This window comes from Homalodisca vitripennis, unplaced genomic scaffold (genome assembly GCF_021130785.1).
Source record: "Homalodisca vitripennis isolate AUS2020 unplaced genomic scaffold, UT_GWSS_2.1 ScUCBcl_3679;HRSCAF=9353, whole genome shotgun sequence".
In the NCBI taxonomy this organism is placed as follows: Eukaryota; Metazoa; Arthropoda; class Insecta; order Hemiptera; family Cicadellidae; genus Homalodisca; species Homalodisca vitripennis.
The window spans coordinates 3,002-26,632 of NW_025779792.1; the positions used below are offsets into that span (position 1 = coordinate 3,002).

The 23,631-nt window shown below is 35.0% G+C and overlaps 1 protein-coding gene across 1 annotated transcript; it reads right to left on the reverse strand.

The window, feature by feature from the left end:
* Positions 1 to 351: 351 nt before the first annotated feature.
* LOC124372633 (bifunctional peptidase and arginyl-hydroxylase JMJD5-like) lies at positions 352 to 23,054 on the reverse strand. The gene is made up of 8 exons (XM_046831035.1): positions 22,900 to 23,054; positions 20,790 to 20,916; positions 17,054 to 17,216; positions 15,735 to 15,893; positions 8,688 to 8,905; positions 5,280 to 5,435; positions 4,014 to 4,185; positions 352 to 503 (listed from the first exon to the last, which is right to left on the reverse strand). The coding sequence occupies exons 1-8, from the start codon at positions 23,052 to 23,054 to the stop codon at positions 418 to 420; spliced, it is 1,236 nt and encodes a 411-aa protein (XP_046686991.1). The 3' UTR covers positions 352 to 417.
* Between the last annotated feature and the right edge of the window lie 577 nt (positions 23,055 to 23,631).

Here is a 23,631-nt window from a genome sequence, read left to right on the forward strand (position 1 = left end):
AAAAACTAATAAAAATTGTATTTGTCTTATAAATCTCTTAACCATGGACAAGGAAATAATAAATACTAGATATATTCTTACTTCTGTTTGAAAAATATCATAGGGTTCCATATTACTTAGTAAATGCTTTAACTAAGAAGAATATATCCTTCGATTTTAAAAATTGTGTGCGAAGCCTTGGGTAACTACTAGTTTATAAATAAATGCATACATAACTCAATATTCTAAAACAGAGTTATGGTTTTTGTATTAAACTTGGATGTTAAACTGTTACCTGGCATTTTCACACATTTTTAAATTATGACAATCATCACATTGGGAAATGACAGACTAAATAAATATTCAGGACTTTTCATTTACTTATATTTATTTGAAACAAAAATAATCACATTTGTAATAACACATTTAGCTGGTGTGTCATAACCACCAAAAACTGACAGAAAAGCTGAGATCCAGAGCTCGAACGTGATGCCACCAAGTTGGGGGTATATAAACCATGTCACCTGGAAAAATATTAAAATTTATTGTTATGTATCATATAATACAATGTTTATTAGATGGGTGCAAAGTAAATGCCTGATTTCAAAAATAAAATAAAATATTTGTTTAACATCTCTGTAGCAGACATTCTTATTCTTGAACTTATATTTTGTGTCCCATGATTTGCCCAGTTAATTTTAAGCAAGAAGAATTGCTCATACACCAGTTCTGTACGAGTGAGAGTATATAAGAACGTTCCTAATGACTGTTTTGCAGTATTTTATTAGGTTCCTTAAATGTATAAGGCAGAAGAAATCTTTTATCAATATAAAAATTATTAAATGTTCTTCTGTTAAATATTTTCATTTACAGTTCAATTAATGATTACAATATTTCACAGAACATGGCAACAAAAATTCTTGAAATTGGATTTAGTAACTAAATTTATATCAAAAAACAATGCTACATAAGTTTAAGTCCAAATAAAAGATTTTTCTGAATTATAAACTGGCATTTTTCTAAAGCAAAGAACTGAATGCTTAGATAGTGTGAATACTCTTGAGTTATATTTCTGATTATTACGCAATTACAGCGAGGTTATAGTTATCTAACCGTTATCAGATTAGCCAAACACCAAAACATCATTGACATGAATTTTGTTCACAGAGATAAAACCAGTGCAACATATTTTTCTTTGCACCTCTTAAATTGCAACAGATTATGCCTAATATTTATCTTATGATCACTCTAACAGAATATTAACCCTTCCCACACGGAATTTATCTTTCAATTTTGACTCATAACGCGTAATTAACTTTAAAATTTTTTTCTAGATTTTACCAACTCTAATTTTTTTTAGTTAGTGGTGGCTATTAATTAGGAATAAAAAAATAATACAGTATCACAAAACAATCAGATCCCTATATTTTTTTACAAATTTTCAAAATGTACATAAAATTGAAAAAACAACCTTTTTACTTGAATTTCTAAAAATATTTTCAACAACTATAGTAATAACAACAAAATAAAAAGATAATATAACGCTAAATACAACAGGAACACGAACAGTAAGTAAGGAAATATGGCAAAACGGCGTTAAACACTAAAATATGCCGTGCCGGGATATATCCGTTTACCGCGTAATGGTTGACTGCAGACTGAGGCAAAATCACGCCACGAGGGACAAAGCCACGCCCTCCCACCACTGCGACGCGCAAATGAGGTTCAAACTGTAACATCTGCTTTTCGGAACAAGTATTCAACACTCCCTTGAACTCTAGCGGATTCCACGGCAACTACAATTTATTAAATAACACAAAATAGACTTTGAAGGATATATCCGTTTACCGCGTTTCGGTCAAAATTAGGCCTAACGGATATATCCGTTTGCCGCATGGGAAGGGTTAAGATAAAATACACAAAAAAAGTACTTTATTAAATTTTATCAAATTGTAAGTAAAAAATACTAATGCCGTAGAAATAATCGTTTTTATTGTTTATAAAGAAATTTAAATGAGGAATATTACATAATTACTGGTTTTTAGTAATATTTATATTATTTATAAAACAACACGTTTATTTTATATAATAACTTATTTACTGTATCATAAAACGTGTATGCTTTATAGCTGCAATATTTTACATTTGCACAATTTTCCATCAAAAACCAATGGCAAATCTTGTAACACAATTAGAAAATTTGTGACAAAATTGAGTCGATTTTTGTGTTTTAACTACTTACAAGTACTTAATAAAACAATATTAAAAGTCCTTTTAAATTTATTTCAACAAAAAATATTTATAAGATCTTAAAATATTTTAAAAAGTATTCACATATGTACTTAAATTACGAATATAACAACACTATGTAATGTCCATATTTTAAAATTTGTTGAATAATAAAGAATCCAAATAATAAAGACTTAATTATTTTGTAGGAGAATTATCAAAAATAAACCCTTTCTATAGGTTTTGTTATTTTTATTTAATTTTTTAAGGTGGATTTTTTGTGTGCAGTGCATGTATAAGAATTTTATTTACAATACATTTCAAAAGAATTTGTGTACAATATTTATAGTAAGCAAAAAATAAAGAGTTAGTGAGTATAATAAAAATAAACATCAAATCTTCTTGTAGCAATTACCTAATTCACAACTAATGTTACCCAGGTAAATCAACATCACTTAGTTCAAACAGCAAGTTTGCATCTGGTCCTAAGTAACAGAGTTTTGATTCCTATTAATATATGGCTTTTTAAGCATTTAAATAAATTATTTTAGTAGAAATTTCAATGTACTATCTCAAAAATGTAGGAGTTGTTTTCAAGAATCCCCCACAAAAAACCGTGTTTCTTATAATTTTATTTTGTACCTTCAAAGAGTTTGTCCTACAATAATAAAATTTCCACAGCACATTTATTATAATATAACGACCATTTAAATTAGATACTATATTATAACAAAAGTTTCTACTCAAATGGTCACGGCACAAATTTTTTGGGGAAATATTTTGTAATAAAATGAAGTTAAGTACATAACCGTACGACTGTCTCAAGGTCGCAGATCGATGCGTGTGAAATCTTTTTTCGCTAAAACAAAGACAGGAGCACGCTGCTGTGCCAATTGCATATCTCTATCTGTAGGCATTAACTTATCGTTGCATAATGAAAACTCATATTTTTGTTGTAGAATTACTCATAGAATACAAACACTTCAAATATTATTTACAATACCATATTCCTTTTGGTTTTTATGGACATTTAATCAAAATACTTTGGTGACCGTGCCACACACAATGTGTTGTCATAAATATCAACTATGTACTGTACAAATTTTGAAATATCATTTGCCATATTGCTACAATATTATGTTTTCCCTCCCCCACCCGTTCGCAGGGGTTTGGAAATCCTAATAGACACCCAGACGCTCGTACTTCTGGATGTGCCGGACTCTTACCGGTTAAAAAAGTGGTTCTTTCCCCTTCTAAGCTGGAACCACTTTAAGTATTACTTAAGCCTAAAAGTGTCTAGCTTTCATAGGCCTCCCCTCAGCCTCTCATCCTTTATCTTTTTGTGGAGAATGTCGTACAAATCTGGTTGCATTCCATGTGTCATTTTTCAACATATGGAGCACAATCCGGTCTGGGACTAGTTGATGATTTGAAGTAAGGTTCTTCAAGAGCTCCATTTCTTCCTCCGATCATTGGCATAGAACGAAGGTGTGGTATGCTGAGTCCACCTCTCCACAGTACCAGCAACCATCGTCATCTGTCAGGTGAAATCTCTTCAGATAGCTGCTAAAGCTACCATGGCCAGTTAAAGACTGAGTCATGTAGAAGTCGATTTCTCCATGCTTTCTCTCTGTCCAACTTTTTATGTCCTTGATGAGATTTCGTGTCCAGTGAGCCGTTCCTGCAGCATTCCTTTGCCATCTTTCCTGCCATGCGCTAAAAAGATCGTCTCGGTTTCCTTGCCTATTCTAGTTCTTATAATTCCTATTTCGTTCAACAATTATATTATGGTAAAGGATTCACACCTGGTGAGAGGAGACAGAGAGTCGCCTGTGTGTCGCGATACTTGGGAAACAGCTGGTAGTCGGGAGCCTCAGGATCCACCTGAGCAGTGTTGGACAACAGTCTGCCCTCGTGAGGGTACAGACAGTCAGATACTGTGGGCGAGTAGAGTGTCACTTGCTTCCGGCCAACCACCTTACAACACACACAATCAGTGTGTCATATAAACGTGTCAACACATTTAAAAGTACAATCATGTCTGCAAAGAAATAATCAGTTACCAAAGATATTAAAACATTGTAATTTCTGAATATATATTTTATTAGAAATTAGCCTACAAGGGCAAGCAGCCTGTGTGTAGGCTAAAGACGCTATCCTTTAAAGAAATTAATTTTAGTTTGTTTTGCCAGGTAAGGTACAGAGACAAACGAAAGAACAACAATAAAATTAACAATTTAAATTGAACTATCTGGCAAAAAAATATATTTAATTTACATGAATTAAATTATAAACTTGGAAATGAATATGATAAATTATGCATTAACCTAAATTACGGATTACTTAGCCTAATTTCTACAAAATTATATTTCTGCATTACAACTGTTTAGATCTACTTTTTGTCTACAGAGCATATAATAAATATTTTAGCACCAATATAAATATTTTATTAAGATTTAGAAAAAACTCTTTAGTGAATAGCAGGAATGCTGCAGCAAATATTTCTTTAGAAAACACCGGAAGCCCTTTTCACCGATTTTGCTCTTTATATTTGATAGCAAGTGATTTAAAAATTTAGCACCGATATAAGTGGCTTTCTTTATGTAAAAAATGAGTTTGTGTTGGGGTAAATCTTGATACTTTTTGTGAATAGTATGATAAGAATGAATATTACTGCGTGTATCCAATTTGTTAAGTTTACTCCCTACACACACAATGCACTCTTAAGATGTATTATGTATCAAGTATATATTATATATTGATGGTATTTCTAAAACAGAAAATTTGTCTTCTAAATATACTCGCTCTTATAAATTTAAAATGAATTTTTGTACTTAAAAGTATCAAAATTGTGTCCAATTATTTTTAGATGTTTCACTATAAATGGCCAACCCGTAAGATAAATTAGAATGTATATGTGCATAGTAGATTATTGTGCACAGACACAATAATTATATACCATTGGTAAGGAAACTCAAATGTTTAGAATCAATTAAAACTTAAACTTAGTTTCCAAAGAGTGACTTGACTTTATCTGACTAAAAGTGTCCCATAACGGGCAATAAACTAACCTGACAGAGAAGGTTGTGTTTAGGATCATGGTGGAGGGGGGAGACAGTTCCACTAGGTCCAAACCAAGCGTTGATATCCACCTCCACTTCCCCGTCCTCTATGTCCGAGCAGGCACAGTAGTCCGGCACTACAATGTCTTGTTTCAACTCTGGCACCTGCTCAACAACCAAATTTGAAAAATTAAAAAAAGAAGCTAAAAATATACTCATTATGTAAAATAAATTGTTTTCATGACTACTGCTGTGATGAACTGAGACAGATTCCATTTAATGTCACAGGTATGACTATTTTTATCCTTTACGACTTGAGCTATGATCTGAAGATCAAATCTCATCTGTTTTCTACTAGCTACGGCTGGTGTTGGCGTGTAATCCAGCAATCTTGGTCAGGTTTCCTGATATTTACACTAACCACTTTGATGACATAGTGCCTTGCAAATGTCTTTAATGAGAAGGAGTGATAAATATCAAAATAGGAATCTGAGATGGGTGTGTGACAATAGATGTGTATAAAGCCTTAGAACATTAATGTAAATTTCATTTTTTTTTTTTAATGATCTTGAATTTAAGCATTATTCTTAAAATGTTCAATTTTTGCTTAAAAATATGACTTAACAAAATGTTTTGTTACATATTTGTGAACTATCCTCTGATAGCAAAATAAACCTTGACTATGACCATTAGAAAATAAAGTGTTTTTTTTTCATATTTGTTTAAGAACATAGATATGAAAAACATAAGTCCTTAACTGAGTATTATAGGATAGGTGTTAACGTTTCTATCCCAATAACACAAAGGTAATCTGAAAATGCGAAACTGTTTCAAAGGGATTTGCTGAATTTCAGGAAAATGGTTATATTTTAAGAAATACAAGTAATTTCCTCCTTTTATTTTTATTTAATAGATTATAAGTTTAATTTCTTGAATATATGCCTTTTTAAAAATGCATATAAGTATATATTTAAAATCAGTTATAATATTATGGACAACCCTTACTCATGATAAGATATAAATTCACATCTATTGTTATTAAAATCTACTCGCCTTCGGCTCGCTGGGGGCTACGCCCCCAGGCCCCCAAAGTAAAAGCTTGCAAATTCGGGGATAAGCGGAATTCGGTGACTGGTTAAGTCCGGACATTAAGTAAATGACAAGGGATTTAAAAATTGACCTTTTTCATTGATTTTTTTCCGGATTCGTAAAAACTTTTGACTTTGAGGGCATTTTGCGGTTAAACCGTTAGAGATACGACAAAAAGTGACTGGACCTTTCTTGTTGTAAATTTAATTTTGTCTTTCGATTGTGCCCTCAGATCTGATCTACGACCTATGGTTTAGCCAGAAATGAGCTCGGGAGAAAAGTCTGCACGGGTCAGCTATCTTGAATTGTTTAGTATAAACATAATAAAAACCGACCTCAAGGCAGTATTTTAAGTCGAACAGGGGGTTTAATATCACCAGGAGACTATCTAGTCAAGGCAGGCGAGAAATTCCCTGGGTGGGTGATTAATGTTAAGGAGGTTAAGACAAGAGGGGGTTTAATTTCGTCAGGATATTGTCTGGTCATATGAACAAATTCCCAGGGGGGGTTAACGTTACCGGGGGATAAGTCTCCAGGGGGTTATCTGGTCATACCAGGATCTTCCCAGGGACGGGGGTTAAGAGATTTGGTGACTGGTAAAATTCGGACATGAGGTCATGGCAGGAAATTCCCTGGGGGGGTTTAATGTTACCAGGGGGGTTAACACATCAGGGGGTTGAATGTACAGGAGGTTATCAGGTCATACCAGGAAATCCCCGGGGGGGGGGTTAATATTACCGGGGGTTAATGACACACTTGGGCCTTTTTTAGAGGGTATTGTGTCTGTGAACATAATAAATATTCCTCTGTCCCTATCTACTATTGACGCTTAGCTAACGCTCAGCCAACTCCCGAAGTCACTGAACCTTTTCTGTAGATCACGTGATTTCCTAAATCCCGTTTAAAATTTGTTTTGAGTTACGACCAACCGTTTAGCCGCTATCAAGCCCGGAATGTAAATTTTTAGGCGAAAATGTCCAATATTTTCACTTAATCGCGTTTTGCGGTCAAACTAAGGGAAATATAGTAAAAAGTCACTGGACCTTTTTTGTAGGTCATCTTATTTCCTAAATAAAACGTTAGTCTTATTTTGACCTCCGACCAATGGTTTCGCCGCTATCGACCCCAAAAACAAAAGTTTCGCGTAAAAGTTACAACAAAATTGTACATAATCACGTTTTTCGGCCAAACCAATCGAGATAGGGCAAAAGATTACTGGACCTTTTCTGTAGATCGCGCAATTTGCTAATTTGATGGGTCAATCAGATTTGAGCTACGACCAACGGTTCGGCCGCTATCGGGCTTGAAACATTATTTTTATCGAAAAAATCTCTGGAATTTCAAATGTTCGAGCGTTTTGTCGCTTAACCATGGAAGATAGAGCAAAAAGTCATTAGACCTTTTTTGTAGTTCACTTCATTCCTGACCATGAATTTTCCGTCAGATCCGAGCTAGCTCCAACGGTTCGCCCGCTATCGGGCTTACAAAAAATGCCTGCAGGGGTGAAGAATGCGCGATTTTTTGGGAATTTTTTTGAGGGGTTGAAAATGAAAAATTCTCACTTTTCGGGATTTTCCTGGTGGTTACACGTGGAAAGCTATCTGTGTACCAAATTTCAAGTCTCTAACTCATCTGGAAGTAGGTTAGAATTAGTATACGTGAGTCAGTCAGTCAGTCAGTTACACATGCGGTTGTATATATATTAGATACATATAAAAAAAGATGTTTGTATATATGACATTGATAGACTCAAAAACAATTGAACCGATCATTATGAAAATTTTTATTTATACGTATTTTTCCACAGAGAAGGTTTATATGCTATGCTCATCAATGTAACTCGCCACCAGCTGGCGATGCAAAAGATAACAAGTTTTTAAAGTGCCTGCACATTATAAACTGCAATTACGAGACGGTTACGTATATTAAAAAGCCAAACACTATTTGAAGGCGCTAACTTATGATGTATGTGTATCTTTAAAATAAATTTCTGATTGAACTTAAAGCTTGAGTTTTAAATCACTTTATAATAAAAGTACATGTACATGTACAATGGCTATAAACATACACTATTGACAGACTTTCTTGATCGTGGCAAGAAGGTAAACTCTACTTCGGCGATGGAAACATAATTCACTTGAACTAAAAGTGCTCATACACGGACAAAGGTTACAAAAAGCGTGCAAAGCTGCAGGAAACAGCAAATAACAATTTCATTTACTGCAGAGAAGCTGCTGTCTACGCGTAGACGCAACAGACCTGCAGTGATACTTAAACGTAGAAACTACAAACTTCTTACTTGTTGCTTGGACCAATTAAAAAGCGAACCTGATCAAAGAGTTGATGCTGAGCAAGGTAGCCTGGTGACTTGTTAGCGCCTGCCACATACTGTGTCACAAACTGTCGTAACGTCATCAGCTGCTGGGACCAGTCAGCATGGGAGTAGCTGGAGCCAAGCTCTACTGGCACAGTGCGACTGCCAGCTTTCTCCAACAAATAGTCCAGATCTGACCACCGACGCAGGGCAGGCCAGTGACTCATGCAGCCTAGCAAATGGCAGTGATATCATTTTACAGTACTGTGTAAGACTGTAAATTAGTGTTCCTATTCAAAAAACACAACATTACATTAAGAATTCTGTTATTACACAAGGCTACGAGTTGGTATCAAAAAGTTCCCGGACTTCACTCACCATTTTTTTTTTATGTGACTGTACGTGTCAACCACAGTAGCCTCTGCTGCAATAGGCACTGAGTCATCGTGGTGAGTTATGTTGTTGTGAGTGGTTTGGTTATACAGTCAACTCCCGATTATCCGCGGGCGGGTTATCCGCTTTGCGCATTATCCGCGATCCGCGAACGATAGCCTATGTACTGTACTTACTGTATGCATATTAGTGATAAATGAATTAATAACTAAGTAATAAGTAATATGGTGGAATATTAACTACATAATGTACTGTATAGACAGTTATTTGCAGACGTAAGTTGTGTTGGCGACGCCCCTTCACATCCCGCTGAAAATGTGATGAAATCTGTTGATGGGAACATTGTTTTAAAGTTTTTACCGCCAAATGTAACTCCTTTGATCCAACCAATGGATCAAGGAGTTATTGCAGCCACAAAAAAAGAATTATAGGTCCCATTTACTAGAAAGAAGAATAAATGAAGGTTATGACCTGAAATCGTTCTGGAAAGATTTTTCTATTCTTGTCAGCATTTACGACATTGCAGCAGCTTGGAAGTCAGTAAAATCGTCAATCTTGCAAAAATCATGGAAGAAACTAATGGCGAGTGAAGAAAACAGCAATATTAGTGTAGAAGAAGAAGCCCTTCAAGATCAATCTGATGTAGATTGTGCATTAGCTTTAGCACAATTGGCAAGAACCGTCGAAGGGGGTGAGCAAGTTAATGACGAAAACATCAATGAATGGATGAACTGTGATGCTGACGATCCCGGGTACGAACTCCTGAGTGATGAAGACATCATTAACAAAGCTCAGGGAGTCGAGGAAGAAATTTACAACAATGAAGAAGAAGAGATGCCTCCTCAATCGCGTGTTTCACATGAATCAGCTCTACAACACGTTGAACGACTTATTGAATATTTAGAGGGCGAAGACTTCGGGACAGTTGCAGACGATCTTACATTACGTAAACTTAGATCACAAATTAGGGTTAAGTGCCATAACAAAACAAAACAGAAGAAACTTACTGATTTTTTTAAAGCAAATTAATTTGCAGTTAATGTAATATAAAATAGTTTTATTATTTAGAGTAGGGTATTTACAGAACAGTACTGTATTTTCATTCCCGTCTATGTATATTTTTAGTTAGCTATGATGTACAGTACAGTACTACTAACTTTTAAATTGTTTGTACTCGATACTGTATTAACTGTAGGCTTACGTAACGGTATACAATACCGGTACGTAATGTTAACTTTTAACTTATTCCAGCCTTTTAAATGTAATAAAAACTTAGTTATAAGTCATTAAATGTCCTACTTTGCTTATTTCGAGTTTTTTCTTTGCCTTTCTTTACGTTTTGCGGATTATCCGCGAATCACGTTATCCGTGGCCGCCAAGCCACCCTATTCCGCGGATAATCGGGAGTTGACTGTATCTAAAAGTTGTGCTGTGTTGTTGTGTGTTATCATTATGTACAGATTTTTGTGATGGCTGATAAATTCGAGCAACAGGCTTGCATCAATTTTTGCTTTAATCTTACAAAATCACCAACGGTAACTTTTGCAATGCTTCAAGAAGCTTTGGAAGAAAATTCACTAAGCACAACAGAGGTTTTTAAGTAATATGCTCATTTCAAGGCTGATAGAACTTCAATTGAAGATGATCATCATTCAGGACGGCCTTCCACGAGTAAAACAGATGAAATTGTTGGAAAAATTTTGAACCTCATTGCACATCATTCATGAAGACCGTCGTCAGATAATAAATTACTTATGTAGTAGTGTCGGTATTAGCTATGGAAGCTGTCAAGAAATTTTAACCGAAAATCTAGGCACACATCGAGTTGTAAAATGTGAAATTTAATAATAAACTCAACAAATGTCTGTAGTAGCACAACATAAAGAAATTCAACAACAATTGGTAAAATAACTTGTGAATCCAGCAATGTCATAAAAACTGTCCAAAAAACTACATTGGTCAGACAATAACTTCATTGCACATTATATTGCAAATTTGTGGCTCGGCTGTTGACTGTTGATCTGAAACAGTAATGTGTTAATGAGTGCATTTAGCTCAAAGAGACATATGAAAGTAACCCCACATTCATATCCAGGATCATAACTGGTGATGAAAGTTGGTTTTATGGTTACGATCCAAAAACAAAAAAAGCAGTCATCAGTGTGGAAAGTCCACAATCACCGAAAAAATAAAGACAAGTGAGAAGTACATCAATAACAATCCTCGTGGTGTTTTTTACATTAAAGGCATTGTTCATTGTGAGTTCCTACCACCTCGTATTACAGTGATTTTTATTATGATGGTTTGAGGAAAAATGTGCGTTGAAAAAGGCCTAATTTGCGGAAAGGCAAAATCTGGCTAATGCATCATGACAAAGCTCGAGATCATGTTTCTATGAAAATAACACAGTTTTTGACCAAAAACAACATGGCTACCATTCCACATCTTACCCATACCCTAGATTTAGCTCCTTGTGACTTTTCTCTCTTGCCCAAAATGAAAATGCATACGAAAGGTCACCGTTTTTACAGTGTAGAAGATGTAAAAAAACCGCAGGAAGTTCACAACAGCTTTTCGGAAAAGTTGTTTTCAGACACTTTCCAGTCGTGGAAAAAACTCTGGGTTCGTTGTATCAACTCAATTGGGCCTTATTTTAGAGGGAACAACAGCCAATAATAGCCGAGGTAAGAAAACCAAAATTAGCAGACCTAGTCCGGGAACTTTTAGATACCACCTTGTACTTAGAATATTTTTCAATGCACTGTTAGAAGAATTCAGTCAGCTAAACTTTGCTTTCACACAGTGGCACAGCAAAGGGAGGAGGGTAGAACCCCCTTCTCCCCAAAAGCTCCAAAAACTAACATGTAATGTATATATGTGTAATGTGTATATGTAAAACAACAATTTAACTTGATTGAAATACAGCTGTTTAATGTTTCAGTTTGTATTAGGTCTATATTATAAGTTATTTAACACGTTAGCTTGCCTGCCGACTAGATTTGGCTGGCTCAATGATGGTAGTAACAGAACTGTGCCGACCATATCTGGCCAACAGTGGTGGAATGCAAGGTTATGTTTGACAGACTAGAACTGGCTACTGCTGCGATTTATCGGTCCCAAACTAAACTGACAGCAGTCTGTTAGGGATGGGCTATACAGAGAACCATGATGTTTTATTCTAGGGCTTTGTGAACATACAACAGTGCTGGCTTGAAATTCAACAATGTTTGCGTATTTCTTCCGACCAGATATAGCCGCCATTATTTTTACGCTCAATGTCTATTTAAAAATATTACAGAAAACTGTTTATGTGGAATTATACAACAGGTATTATAAAATTAAATTGTTTTATATGAAATAAGCTATAAATAAATCTATACGTACCATAACCTGTAGGTATGGTACGTATAAAAATTGTAGGTAAAATTGATTATTATGAAGTTGTTTTTAATTTTATTTTACAAGTAAATCCAAATAGTAATTAGCTAAATTTACTTATTATTTAGTAAAATGAACGAACAATCAGGGCCGCATTTACAAATTCAGCGCTCCTAGGCCTACAGACCAAAGAGCGCCCCCCCCTCCAGAGGACTCTGATTACACTGACGTAGAAATCCAGTAAATTTCTTAATTACGTAATTTTGATGAACGATAATTACAATAGTATATATATATATATATATATAGGAGTGTTTTGAATAAATAAAAGCAATGAACCAATGAATGAGTCAACGTCGCACCCCGGACCTAGTTGACCTTGGCCCCGCAACTTTTTTCTTTTGTGTACTTTAAAATTTATGCGCCCCCTAAAATTTTGTGCCCTAGGCCTGGGCCTAGTGGGCCTATAGGGAAATGCGGCACTGCGAACAATAACATTATTTTATAGCCATGCGCTTTCACAGAAAAGTCAGTTACTTCATTTGTGTACTTCTTTGAAACAGATTTTACACAAGTATGGTTTGTCCTCACATTGGTCACAGAAAGTGTTCACTTTTTTAAAGTTCTTTGCCCCCTTGCGTCCAAACTCTGTTACTGTTTTCTTGTAACATATTTTACAATTTTTCCTCATTCTGTGTCTGGTTTTTCCCTCGCCGACAAAGGTTTCTGAGACGGTCAAGTAATGATGTCCTATAACCCTTATAGGTGGAACAACTTCATCTTCTTTTGAGGCCCATCAAGGCTACCTTGTCCTTGAAAGCAGTTATAGAAATACTGTACTTTTTAAGTCGTCCACTAGCTGTTGGTCTTGTCTTGACTTTGTCTGTAAATCCTAACCAGGAGTTAACCATTGCTGTACTGAGTAGAAGCTCCTCGGCCACCTTGTGGTACCACCTCATGGATTTTCGTACAGCAGTATTGTACGAAGACATTTGGTCGGATACATCTATCCCCATCTTAGCATTGTTGTAATCATCTACAACGTGTGGTTTCAGAATAGGCCTATGTTGTTTGTCCTTTTTCCCTGTATCAATAAAATCAACACCATGCAGAGTAGAAAGCATGCATACGTCTCGTTTATCTTTCCATCTGGAAACTACTATGCCAATTGGGTTTTCAAGGGATGTCATTTCTCCCTTCTGGAGAGGCTGCAACTTCATCACCTCAACTGGTAGACCTTTCCTTGATGCTCGAAGAGTTCCAACAAGGTGTGTATCTTTTGATAATAGGGCATTTGCCAACTCAAATGAGGTATAATAATTGTCTACATACAGCACGTGGCCCTTGTACAGGTGGTTTTCCATTAGCTCCATGACAACGGAAGTTGCCATGAGCTCATTATCATTTACACTGGTGCCTTTTCCCATATAAAGCTTGGTTTTAAAAGTGTACCCATGCTTGTCACTGAGTTTAAAAATTTTTATCCCATACTTGTGGGTTTTATTAGGCAGATATTGCCTGAACAATAGCCTACCTCTAAATGGTATCATACTTTCATCACCAACTAGTTCCTTATCTGCAACCTTACAGCTAGTAAAGAGATCATTGAGCCTTGTAATTAATGGCAAAACCTTAGCAATACGACCATCACGTGCAATGTAGTCGTTGTCATTAAAATGCGAGAACCTGAGGAGTAGTTGAAAGCGGTTCCGACTCATTACTTTGTTGATAACGTAGTTTTTGTACAATATATTTTTTGAACAATAGTCTGTGATGCAAGGATTTGACATTAAGCCCATCCATATTAAAATACCAATGAACTTAGTCATTTCCTCTGAATTTGTTGTTCGCCATTTTCTCAACCTGCTACTACGATTCAAACGTAATTCAGATATAACCTTTGCAGCATTTCTGTTGGTCTCATCAACCATCAATTGCAATATGTCTGCATTTAGGAATATTTTATAATAATCCTCTGGATTCTGAATGTTAGGCATGATATACTTGGGCACTAAATTGAAAGGAAATATTTTTTGCCTACCTTCATAAACTGTCCATTGACTTACTTCATCATTTCCTTCTTCTCCCTCACCTACTTCATTTATATCTGTGCTTTCTGCCGCACTCATCTCCATCGGAATACTGTACTCATCACCACTGCTTTCAGGTGTACTGTCACTAGGAAGAAAGTCCGGATCTTCGTCCGTGTCATCCATATACTCACTACTTTTATCATCTAAATCCCCTTCACTGTCACTCCTGTTCATAAGATGTTCATCTGGTTCACTAGACATTGGTATGTCCAAATATAAATTGATGCGATTATTATCTAATGGATCACTTATTATGTCAACGTGTCACTTAGCCTGCAATGATGTTGCCTGTGTAATGATCAGTAGCAGAAAAGTAAACAGAAAACACATCAAATTGGTGGGAACGTTAGTCAGAGTAGTAGGGCGGCCGTTAGTTAGTGCCAACCTTGCAGAGTAGAAGAATTTCGACAGTCTAACCCTGCCGGCCATATCTGACCGGCAGGAGCATTTTCAGTGGATAATAAAAACAAAATAAAATTGGCCAACTATATCCTGACCCATATCTGACCTTTTTTATTTGAATATATAAATACGCTATTTGGGTATATTAGGTGTCAGTGATATGTAATAATCAATAAATGAATACAATCTATTAGATTAAAACAGTTTAAAGAATTTACAATCACAGAAAACCACCCAAATTCAGAGTGACAGCTAACGTGTTAAATTTATTCTATACCCCTCCCCCCTTTGTATTGTACTCTTCAATCAGATTCATTTCTACCCCAAAGCAAGTCCTAGTTACGCCACTGATTCGACCCTCATTATTTATCCCATCCTCATTCTTAAAAGTTTGTTGTAGATCTTCTTACCATAATATTAACCAGAAATATTTATTTTCTGACACAAAATACAGTTGTTGATTAGGTGCAGACAATATTTAGATAACCAGTATTACGAAGCATTGGCATAGCCCAACCTTACTGAGACAAATTCTTTTACATTACTCATAATGTTCTCTCCTTAATCTGTACAACTTTTACAAAGCATCTACTTCTACAACTCTGAAAAAAATTGTTGGTTCACATTCTTTAAAATTTTAATGATAGTAACAACAAAGCCGTTAATAAACTTCCTATAGAACTGATATATACGTATTGAGCTGTGTAATACAAACTTCCTCGAAATCACTTCACCTCCATTTTCCAGATAGCCTTTCAGGAAAGGGTGCAAATGGAAATACGGGTTGGCAATCACCTGTAATTTTGACAGGAACCCGAGGGTAGAAGTGTTGTGAAGAGAACGTCTCGAGAGATGGAGAGTGCAGCTCAACGATGGGGTCAGTGACAACTTGCAGGTGTGGGATATCACTGGACTGGAGAGTTTCATGAACACTCGACCCAAGCTTTGGCTCGGCTGGAAAAAACATTAATCTGGAACAACTATTCTAATAGTCATAGGTTAACAGATTATAGAAACAAAGAAAAGATTTTAAATAGTACTGACAATTCGTTATCGTACTGTTATACACTGTTATTGGACCTAATAATTTTGTAATTCAATACAGATGAGTATGATTCAACTCAACGCAAATTTAGTTTTTCTAAAACTTAACTTTACATATTTAGAAATACTTGAATACACCTTTGAATTGAATACTGATAAAAGTCATTAATATGAAAGCTAACTGCGTTAAAATGAAAACAAAATGGTTTACTTATTTTTTCTTTTTAGAAAAAAATTGTTTTTACTGAAGAATTTGCTTTTTTTATTTTTGTAGCAACAAATTTGACTTGAGATATGACCATTAGAAGCTAAAAACTAAGCACGACGACTACCTTTCCTAAGCCCTTCAAACTTACAAATTTAAACAACTAAGTGCTAAAAAAATGTAATTTAAAGGACGTATAGCGCTTTAAATTCCCTACAAAATGATGTTTTGGGTGACTTAATAACTTTAAAATTACAACAGTTATAGCACAAAACCAATAAATATAAATATAATTAATTAATTAATTAATTGACAATCAGTACCCAACAATGATTTGTATTGAAAAATGAAAAAAATTATTTGGTACAGAGGGTAAAATTTTTATTGGTAGTCAATTGGTTAATCAATATCTGTTGGCGGGGTTAGTCTCATTTCACAGTGAAATATATTGTAACTGATCACAATAGTAATGTTGTCAGTAGCTACGTGTGTTGAGCGTTTGTCATAACGGAGCAACACGTAGTTACACGAATTGGGGCAATGCCTAACAGATTTTGCAGTTTATTGTTGCCAATACAGAAAGGTATGCCCCAAGGTGATTAAAACCCATCTGGCTTTGGCGTGGCATCCCTGTAGCAGTATAATAGTTCAAACAGATGTTGAAACCAGAAATAGGGCCATCAATTTTAAATGTCTGTTATAATTAACGGATGTCACTAACAAATGGAGGTTTGTGTAACACCAGTTTTAAAGTTATAAATGGGACCAATGTTTATATACAGCAATCACCGGTTTGAGGATTAAATAAAGACCATACTCATTACATGTTAAAACTGATAGATTACTTACTAAGAGAGACACTCACCCTGATTTATAGCCTCTGACAAGACTTTGGCGGCAGAAGTCAGCTGATCCCTGTGGGAGTTACCCAACAACAAGCCAAGGTCAGCTGTCTTCACAGCCTGCTTTAGAAAACTGAGTGAGCTATCAGCTGATTCTTGAACTGCTTGATGTACCAGAGCCACAACCTGCACAACTGACAAACTAGCTATACAATAACAGGCCAAGGTCAGCTGCTTCAGACAGCTAAGTGAGCTATCAGCTGATTCTTCAACTGCTTACCAGAGCCACAACCGGCACAATCGACAAAACTAGATGTACAACAGGCCAAGGTCAGCTGCTTCAGACAGCTGAGTGTGCCATCAGCTGATTCTTGAAACTGCTTACCAGAGCCAAAACCTGCACAATTGACAAACTAGCTGTACAACTGGCCAAGGTCAGCTGCTTCAGACAGCTGAGTAAGCTATCAGCTGATTCTTGAACTGCTTACCAGAGCCACGACCTGCACAATTGACAAACTAGCTGTATAACAGGCCAAGGTCAGCTGCTTCAGACAGCTGAGTAAGCTATCAGCTGATTCTTGAACTGCTTACCAGAGCCACGACCTGCACAGTTTACAAACTAGCTGTACAACTGGCCAAGGTCAGCTGCTTCAGACAGCTGAGTGAGCTGTCAGCTGATTCTTGAACTGTTTACTAGAGCCACAACCTGCACAATTGACAAACTAGTTGTACAATAACCATCACAGAAAAAAATATTAACTCAGTGTTTCTCAAATTTATTAGGCTCAAGGCCTTCTTTAGGTCGTTTTCTTTCCATGGCACCTCACTCCCTCAGCTCACCTAAATTGAGTCGATGAAGAAAACCAATAATGTAGGGTGACTTTTATAATTCACATAATAATTAATAAACATTGGTAACATATTTGCCTGTATGCATATTATTGTAAATGAGCCATCATAAAAATCTAAAGTAAAAAACATGAAAAGCTATTTACTATTCAATATTACTGATTTAAAAATATAATTATATACTATTATTATACAACTGTTAGACCTGGAGTGGTAACAGTAAATATATAGAGGCTAATAAATAGAGTAAAAAGAGCTTTACATATTTACTGAATATTGCTTTCATAATTCAACAATTGCTTCATACAAATTACAGTTTAGCTAGTCGGATCATATTTACTTAAATTTATCACAGTTCATAATATTTGTTTGAAAGTTTCTCACCACCCAATCGGGCATATTTGCTAAAAGTCTAGTGGAAGTATGAGATTATTTTTCTTTGATTTCTACGTCGAAATCTGGACTTACATTCAAAACTGCAAACGTGTTTTTCTTTTTCAATTTTTAAGTTTGGTCTGCAATTTTTAAGTCTGGTATGTGATGCGTGCCATAGTGGAGAAGTCCGCCTTACAAAGGTAGGAAGCAGCATAAGGTATAACACACGTAACGCTTTCCTGGAAATTTGCGGGTACTGTTTTTTTAATGTTACACCAAAACTCTAGCAAGTACTTTGATTTTGGATATCTACCAGTTGTCCACTCTCTTCAACGTTTTAATGTATTTGATACAAACATTATAGAGTTGACATTGTTGATGTGGAGATATTCATCAAAACACCTAGTTTGGAAACACACTGCACACATACGGCATCTTCCACATTAAAATATTTTTCTTCAATAAATGATAGCCTGCGATAGTTCGAGTTTCTTTTTAAAACCTTCCACTTCTTCTAACAGGTTTAACACTTTGTATGAGTGCTAATATTTTTCCAGTTCAATATTTCAAATTCTACATACTTTCACAAAAAAAATATATATATATATAATAAGGTTATCTTTGCATAACGCATAGATTTTATAAAAGTTTAAAAAAATTCTTGCAAATTGGACAAAATTGGCTTGCCAGTTACAGAGTGTGTATTAAGGTGTGATAGTCAGTGCTACACTAATCACTTTCGTTTGAACAATAAACATTTTGTTGTCATCACAACAAACAGATCTTGCATCTTACAAAATAATATTAATGTTGCATTTTTACATAAAAATACAAACATTACTCTTGTACCTAATTGCATTATTACTGTGATGTAACTTGTTTTGAATATTTCTTCTACCAATGTATGTTATATAAATTTGGCATCAATTCACTCCCTATCTTTGTAGAACATATAAAAAATTAAATGTGATTCTTTTAATTATACGTAAAGCATGACGACACTTACATTAAAAGCATTTTATTGTGCTTTAAGAGACTATTCAGATTGCCATAAGCCACTAACAAGGCTGCCAAGTTTAATCAACAGTTTCCTACAAATTTAAAAGCACTGTGATAAAAAAACTTTAATATTTTGATGAAAAATAGTGATTCTTTAATTTAAGCTTTACATGACTATTATTCACTCATTTATATAACTGAGTATTATGAAATATTCTTGACAATTATTATGAATAGAAATATTACAAAATTTTAAAGATTAATCTTAAAAATCCTTGATTGTCTTAAGCTCACAAAACTAACCTTTTGCAAGTTTTGTATTTTCGTTTGTTACAATTTTCATTTTTCACTACTTGCAAGTTTAGTCGCAATTGGGTTGATCCATTGTTCCATCTAAAATTTCCTGGAATGAATATCAAGCTGTAAAATTTTATTCAGAAAATATAGATTCATTCCTACATTCTCAAAATAGAGACTTGTTGTTTAATTATTTTAAATGCAAAATTCAGACTATGACATTGAAAAATTACCACACATTTTAGATGGGAACAAGATAATTTTTCTTTTTGAAGTATTTAAAACGAAAAATTGTTTGGATGCGTATTAATCACACCTTTAAAATGAGATACCTCCCATAATTGTACGATTAAAAATAAAGGCATACAATTGTTTGACATTGTTCTAATGGGCTAAAATTAAGTTGGTAGTCAACATAGATGTTTCTTAATTTACCATCTTCCTCTCGGCATTATTTCCTTTTAACACGTTCATGACGTGTACACAATCGAGTACACACCAGGCTTTCCTAAAGCGCGTTGTGTGCCTGATGGGGTATGTATTTCTATATATTTTCTTACTGCGTTTTTATTACCTCTTATTTTATTTTGCCTCTCTTGGTGGTTTGCTTACATACTTTTCTCAGTATACTTAAGACATTTTACGTAAAAAATATTATGGTTTTTTTGCTGTTATTATTGGAAAATACAACGTGGAATAAAGTTAGGAAATAATCCGTCATCATGAACGTGTTAACTGCGAACCCTACATTCATTTCTCGCTATACTTAAACATTTAACGTAAAAAATATTACGCTTTTTGCCGTTATAATTGGAAAATTCAACAGGAAATTTTAAAGTCAGGAAATAAGCCATCTTCATAAACGTGTTAATAATAAAATATTTTCAGGTATTTTACTTCCCTTCATTATAAATTAAATAACTCTGTACATACTAATAATAACACTAATACTAATAATTACTTATAATTTTAAAAAAAGTAACTAAAAAATACTAATAATTTGCTGAGATTTAGAGCAACACTTATCACTCGAGGAAATGGACAAACTTTATTTCTTTCTGCCTGTCTATCTGTTCACACCATCTCAAAAATGAACCAGTAAGGCATGTCTCAACAATAAACCAGGAGCAAAATAAAAACTACATCACACAAACTCCAAATTGTAAATATTCCTGCAGGTGTTAATGTTATTTGTACCCTGTAAGTATACAGGTATATCTGAAGTAGGTACAAGTATACCTTAAGTAGACTGGCAGTGGAGTATACGCTGCGTTGTGACTCTGGTACCATACTCCAATGACCCGTGTTCAATTCCTCCCACGTAATATCTATAACTGTCTGAACCTTCTCGATGCATTCTGTATATCTACAAACGAGATAACCAATATCATACATAATATAACTTTATCCAGCAAACATTTTAATAAATTGAGTCACAATTTTCTAGTTAGTCTAGTTCTACTAACACAACTTTCACATTTAATTCATGTTATGATGATCCGCTGATTATACCATTAAGTTGTTCGTTTAATGCAGTTTTCAACGTAGGTTACAGTGCGTAACCCTGACAGGCGTTACAGCACCACCAGCTATAGCGGACCTTGTAACGAAATGCACCAAATTGTCCACCTGAACCAACACAACAGGCGACAAATGAGTCGACGTCCGCCGGCAATAACTGAGCTCGTACTAAATCAATGAATTCGAAGTGAAGCCACCACCATGTTTAACGTAGGTCGTCTCGCATGCCGCCACCGCACTACTTAATGTAATCCGCATTCAACATGTTTTGGTACTCGTTTCTTCAATGTTGATTGAGATACAGATAGTTTGAAACAATAAGAATAAATACTAATCAATCAAAAAAACACCTTTACTAACAATTACTGGTAGTAGTAACATGGCAAAAAAGGCTCATCTTAAAATTCACTTGTGTATAGCCTAGTGTCGGTCTTTCCATTATGATTAGTTTTAGAATTATTTTTTGTTCTTCTCTTAGGACAAGAAGCTTATAAATTGCACTTAGTCCTGTAAGAAACTTAGCGCTGCTTCCAGAGTGACAGGATATTCAGGATGAGTAAAGTTAGGGGGTAGGGACCGCCTCCTATTAGGGCACTAATCTCAAAGTCATGTCCCCCCGTAAGAAGAGGACAGCTATGAACCAGCCTCTCCAGTCAAAGCAGGCAGGAGGTAGCACACTCTTGTTGAGATTAGCAAGAATCTCTGATTCTTAGGGAACGAACCCCACCAAACTCCAACAGTCATCTCCTGCAGTAGACTAGACCTATCGAATTACCCTGCACCCCAGAATCTCAACATTTGCGGTTAGTGATGTGCCGCTCCTGGACAATCATAGGGTTGCCCAGATTTAAGTGACACATCGGTTTTGTGCTGTGCCTAGTTGTAGGTTCAACTGGAAAGTATAAACCAGCCAGAAGTGATCTCTGCTTAGTGCTATTATTACATTACATTCAGGCAATCTACATTATGTAATTTACCCTTCTGAAATGTGCAAATACTGGTTGGCAAAATCATCTTCACAGCTACAAGATAAAAGCTCCTTTGGATGTTACAGGTCAGCAGTGGGACATGTTGGTATGATCTGCCTTGTACGACATATTGTCTATGATTGTTGTTTCCCTCTAGAACCCTTGTAAAGGCTTCTCTTTATCCAGAGGAGAGAGGTCAAAACATCAGAATAAAAATTGAGAGTTCCAAGCTAAAAACGAAAGGTAGTCTCACAGTCGATGAAACCATCTTACCAATGTCTTTTATAGCCTCAAAATTCCACTAAATGTAAATGTGTATCCTCATAAGACACTTGCAGACGTGATTCTAGACAAAAGTGCTGTTGACCAAGATAAGAAGTACTTGATGACAAAGCTTTCCGACTTCTCAGTTTCCAAGGCAGACAACACCTTGAAGTTACAACATTGCCAGTACCTGTTCCTAGTTATTACTTTACCTGGTATAAATGTCAAATGTCAATAGTTTTACGGTTACCTGGCACCAGAAAGATCAACACTGTCCAAAAAAACTGTCTTGGCTTCTTAATTTTAAAATTAATTTATTATAAGCCACTCCTTTCTTTCCCCAAATGAGAAAGTGGGGAAGTACATTGCAAAACATATATATTAGAGATTGTTTATTATCCAGTAGGAATGCATTTCTCTGTGAATAAAATAAAGTGACTTAATTTTCTTGTTCATAATTTATATTTTTAATTTTGTTGTGACGACCTTGTAAAGAGTACCTGATCAATCTCAATTCTGATACATGTGATCAAAACCGATCATGTGTATTGACAGATTGTTAAGTGATCGTGTTTTTAGAGAGTAAACAAGATTACCTTAAGTCTGTTAAAAGGTCCAGGGACTTTAACAGAAGATATTCTACATCCGGTGATATGTTTTCTTGCATTTGTATTTCCTGTTTTGTCAGACACATGGAAAGTATTGGTTTCAGAAGATTAACCATCTCAATGTTGCCGTCCATTGTAAACATTTCCTGAAATATTATGTTAAGTTAAATAATACCAATTAAAGTATTAGTCTAAATTACTATTGATGTGTTGTCAATTTTATAATAAGAATATGAACTTACTAAAACTATATTATTTCATTAAATTAAGTATATTTACTGTACATTTTTTCAATGTACATTTTGACTGTGTACATTTTCTGTACATAGTCAACTGACTTATTACAACCCTGAAATTGGTCATTGTATCAGAGCCTTACCAATACAATGCTGCTAAGTGTTTGGGTCACTTCCAAATCTATTGTCACAGAAGTTTTTTTTATACTTGTTTGGAAGATATGAAGCTTTAATCCAGAATAGTTTTGGCTAAACTCAGATAATTAATCATTAGCAAGTGAAAATGCAGCAAATAAAAATTTAACCTGGATTCCTAGAGTGACAAGATGAAACCAGTCAGTTAACAGGATCCACACATGATTTATAATTTCTCAAAATCAGAATATAGTCCCTCTTTGTAGAAATACAGTTACTGTGCATTGTATGTGTATACAGGCTAGAAGACATTCAAACTTATACACATTCATTTCCAAGAAAAGTCATA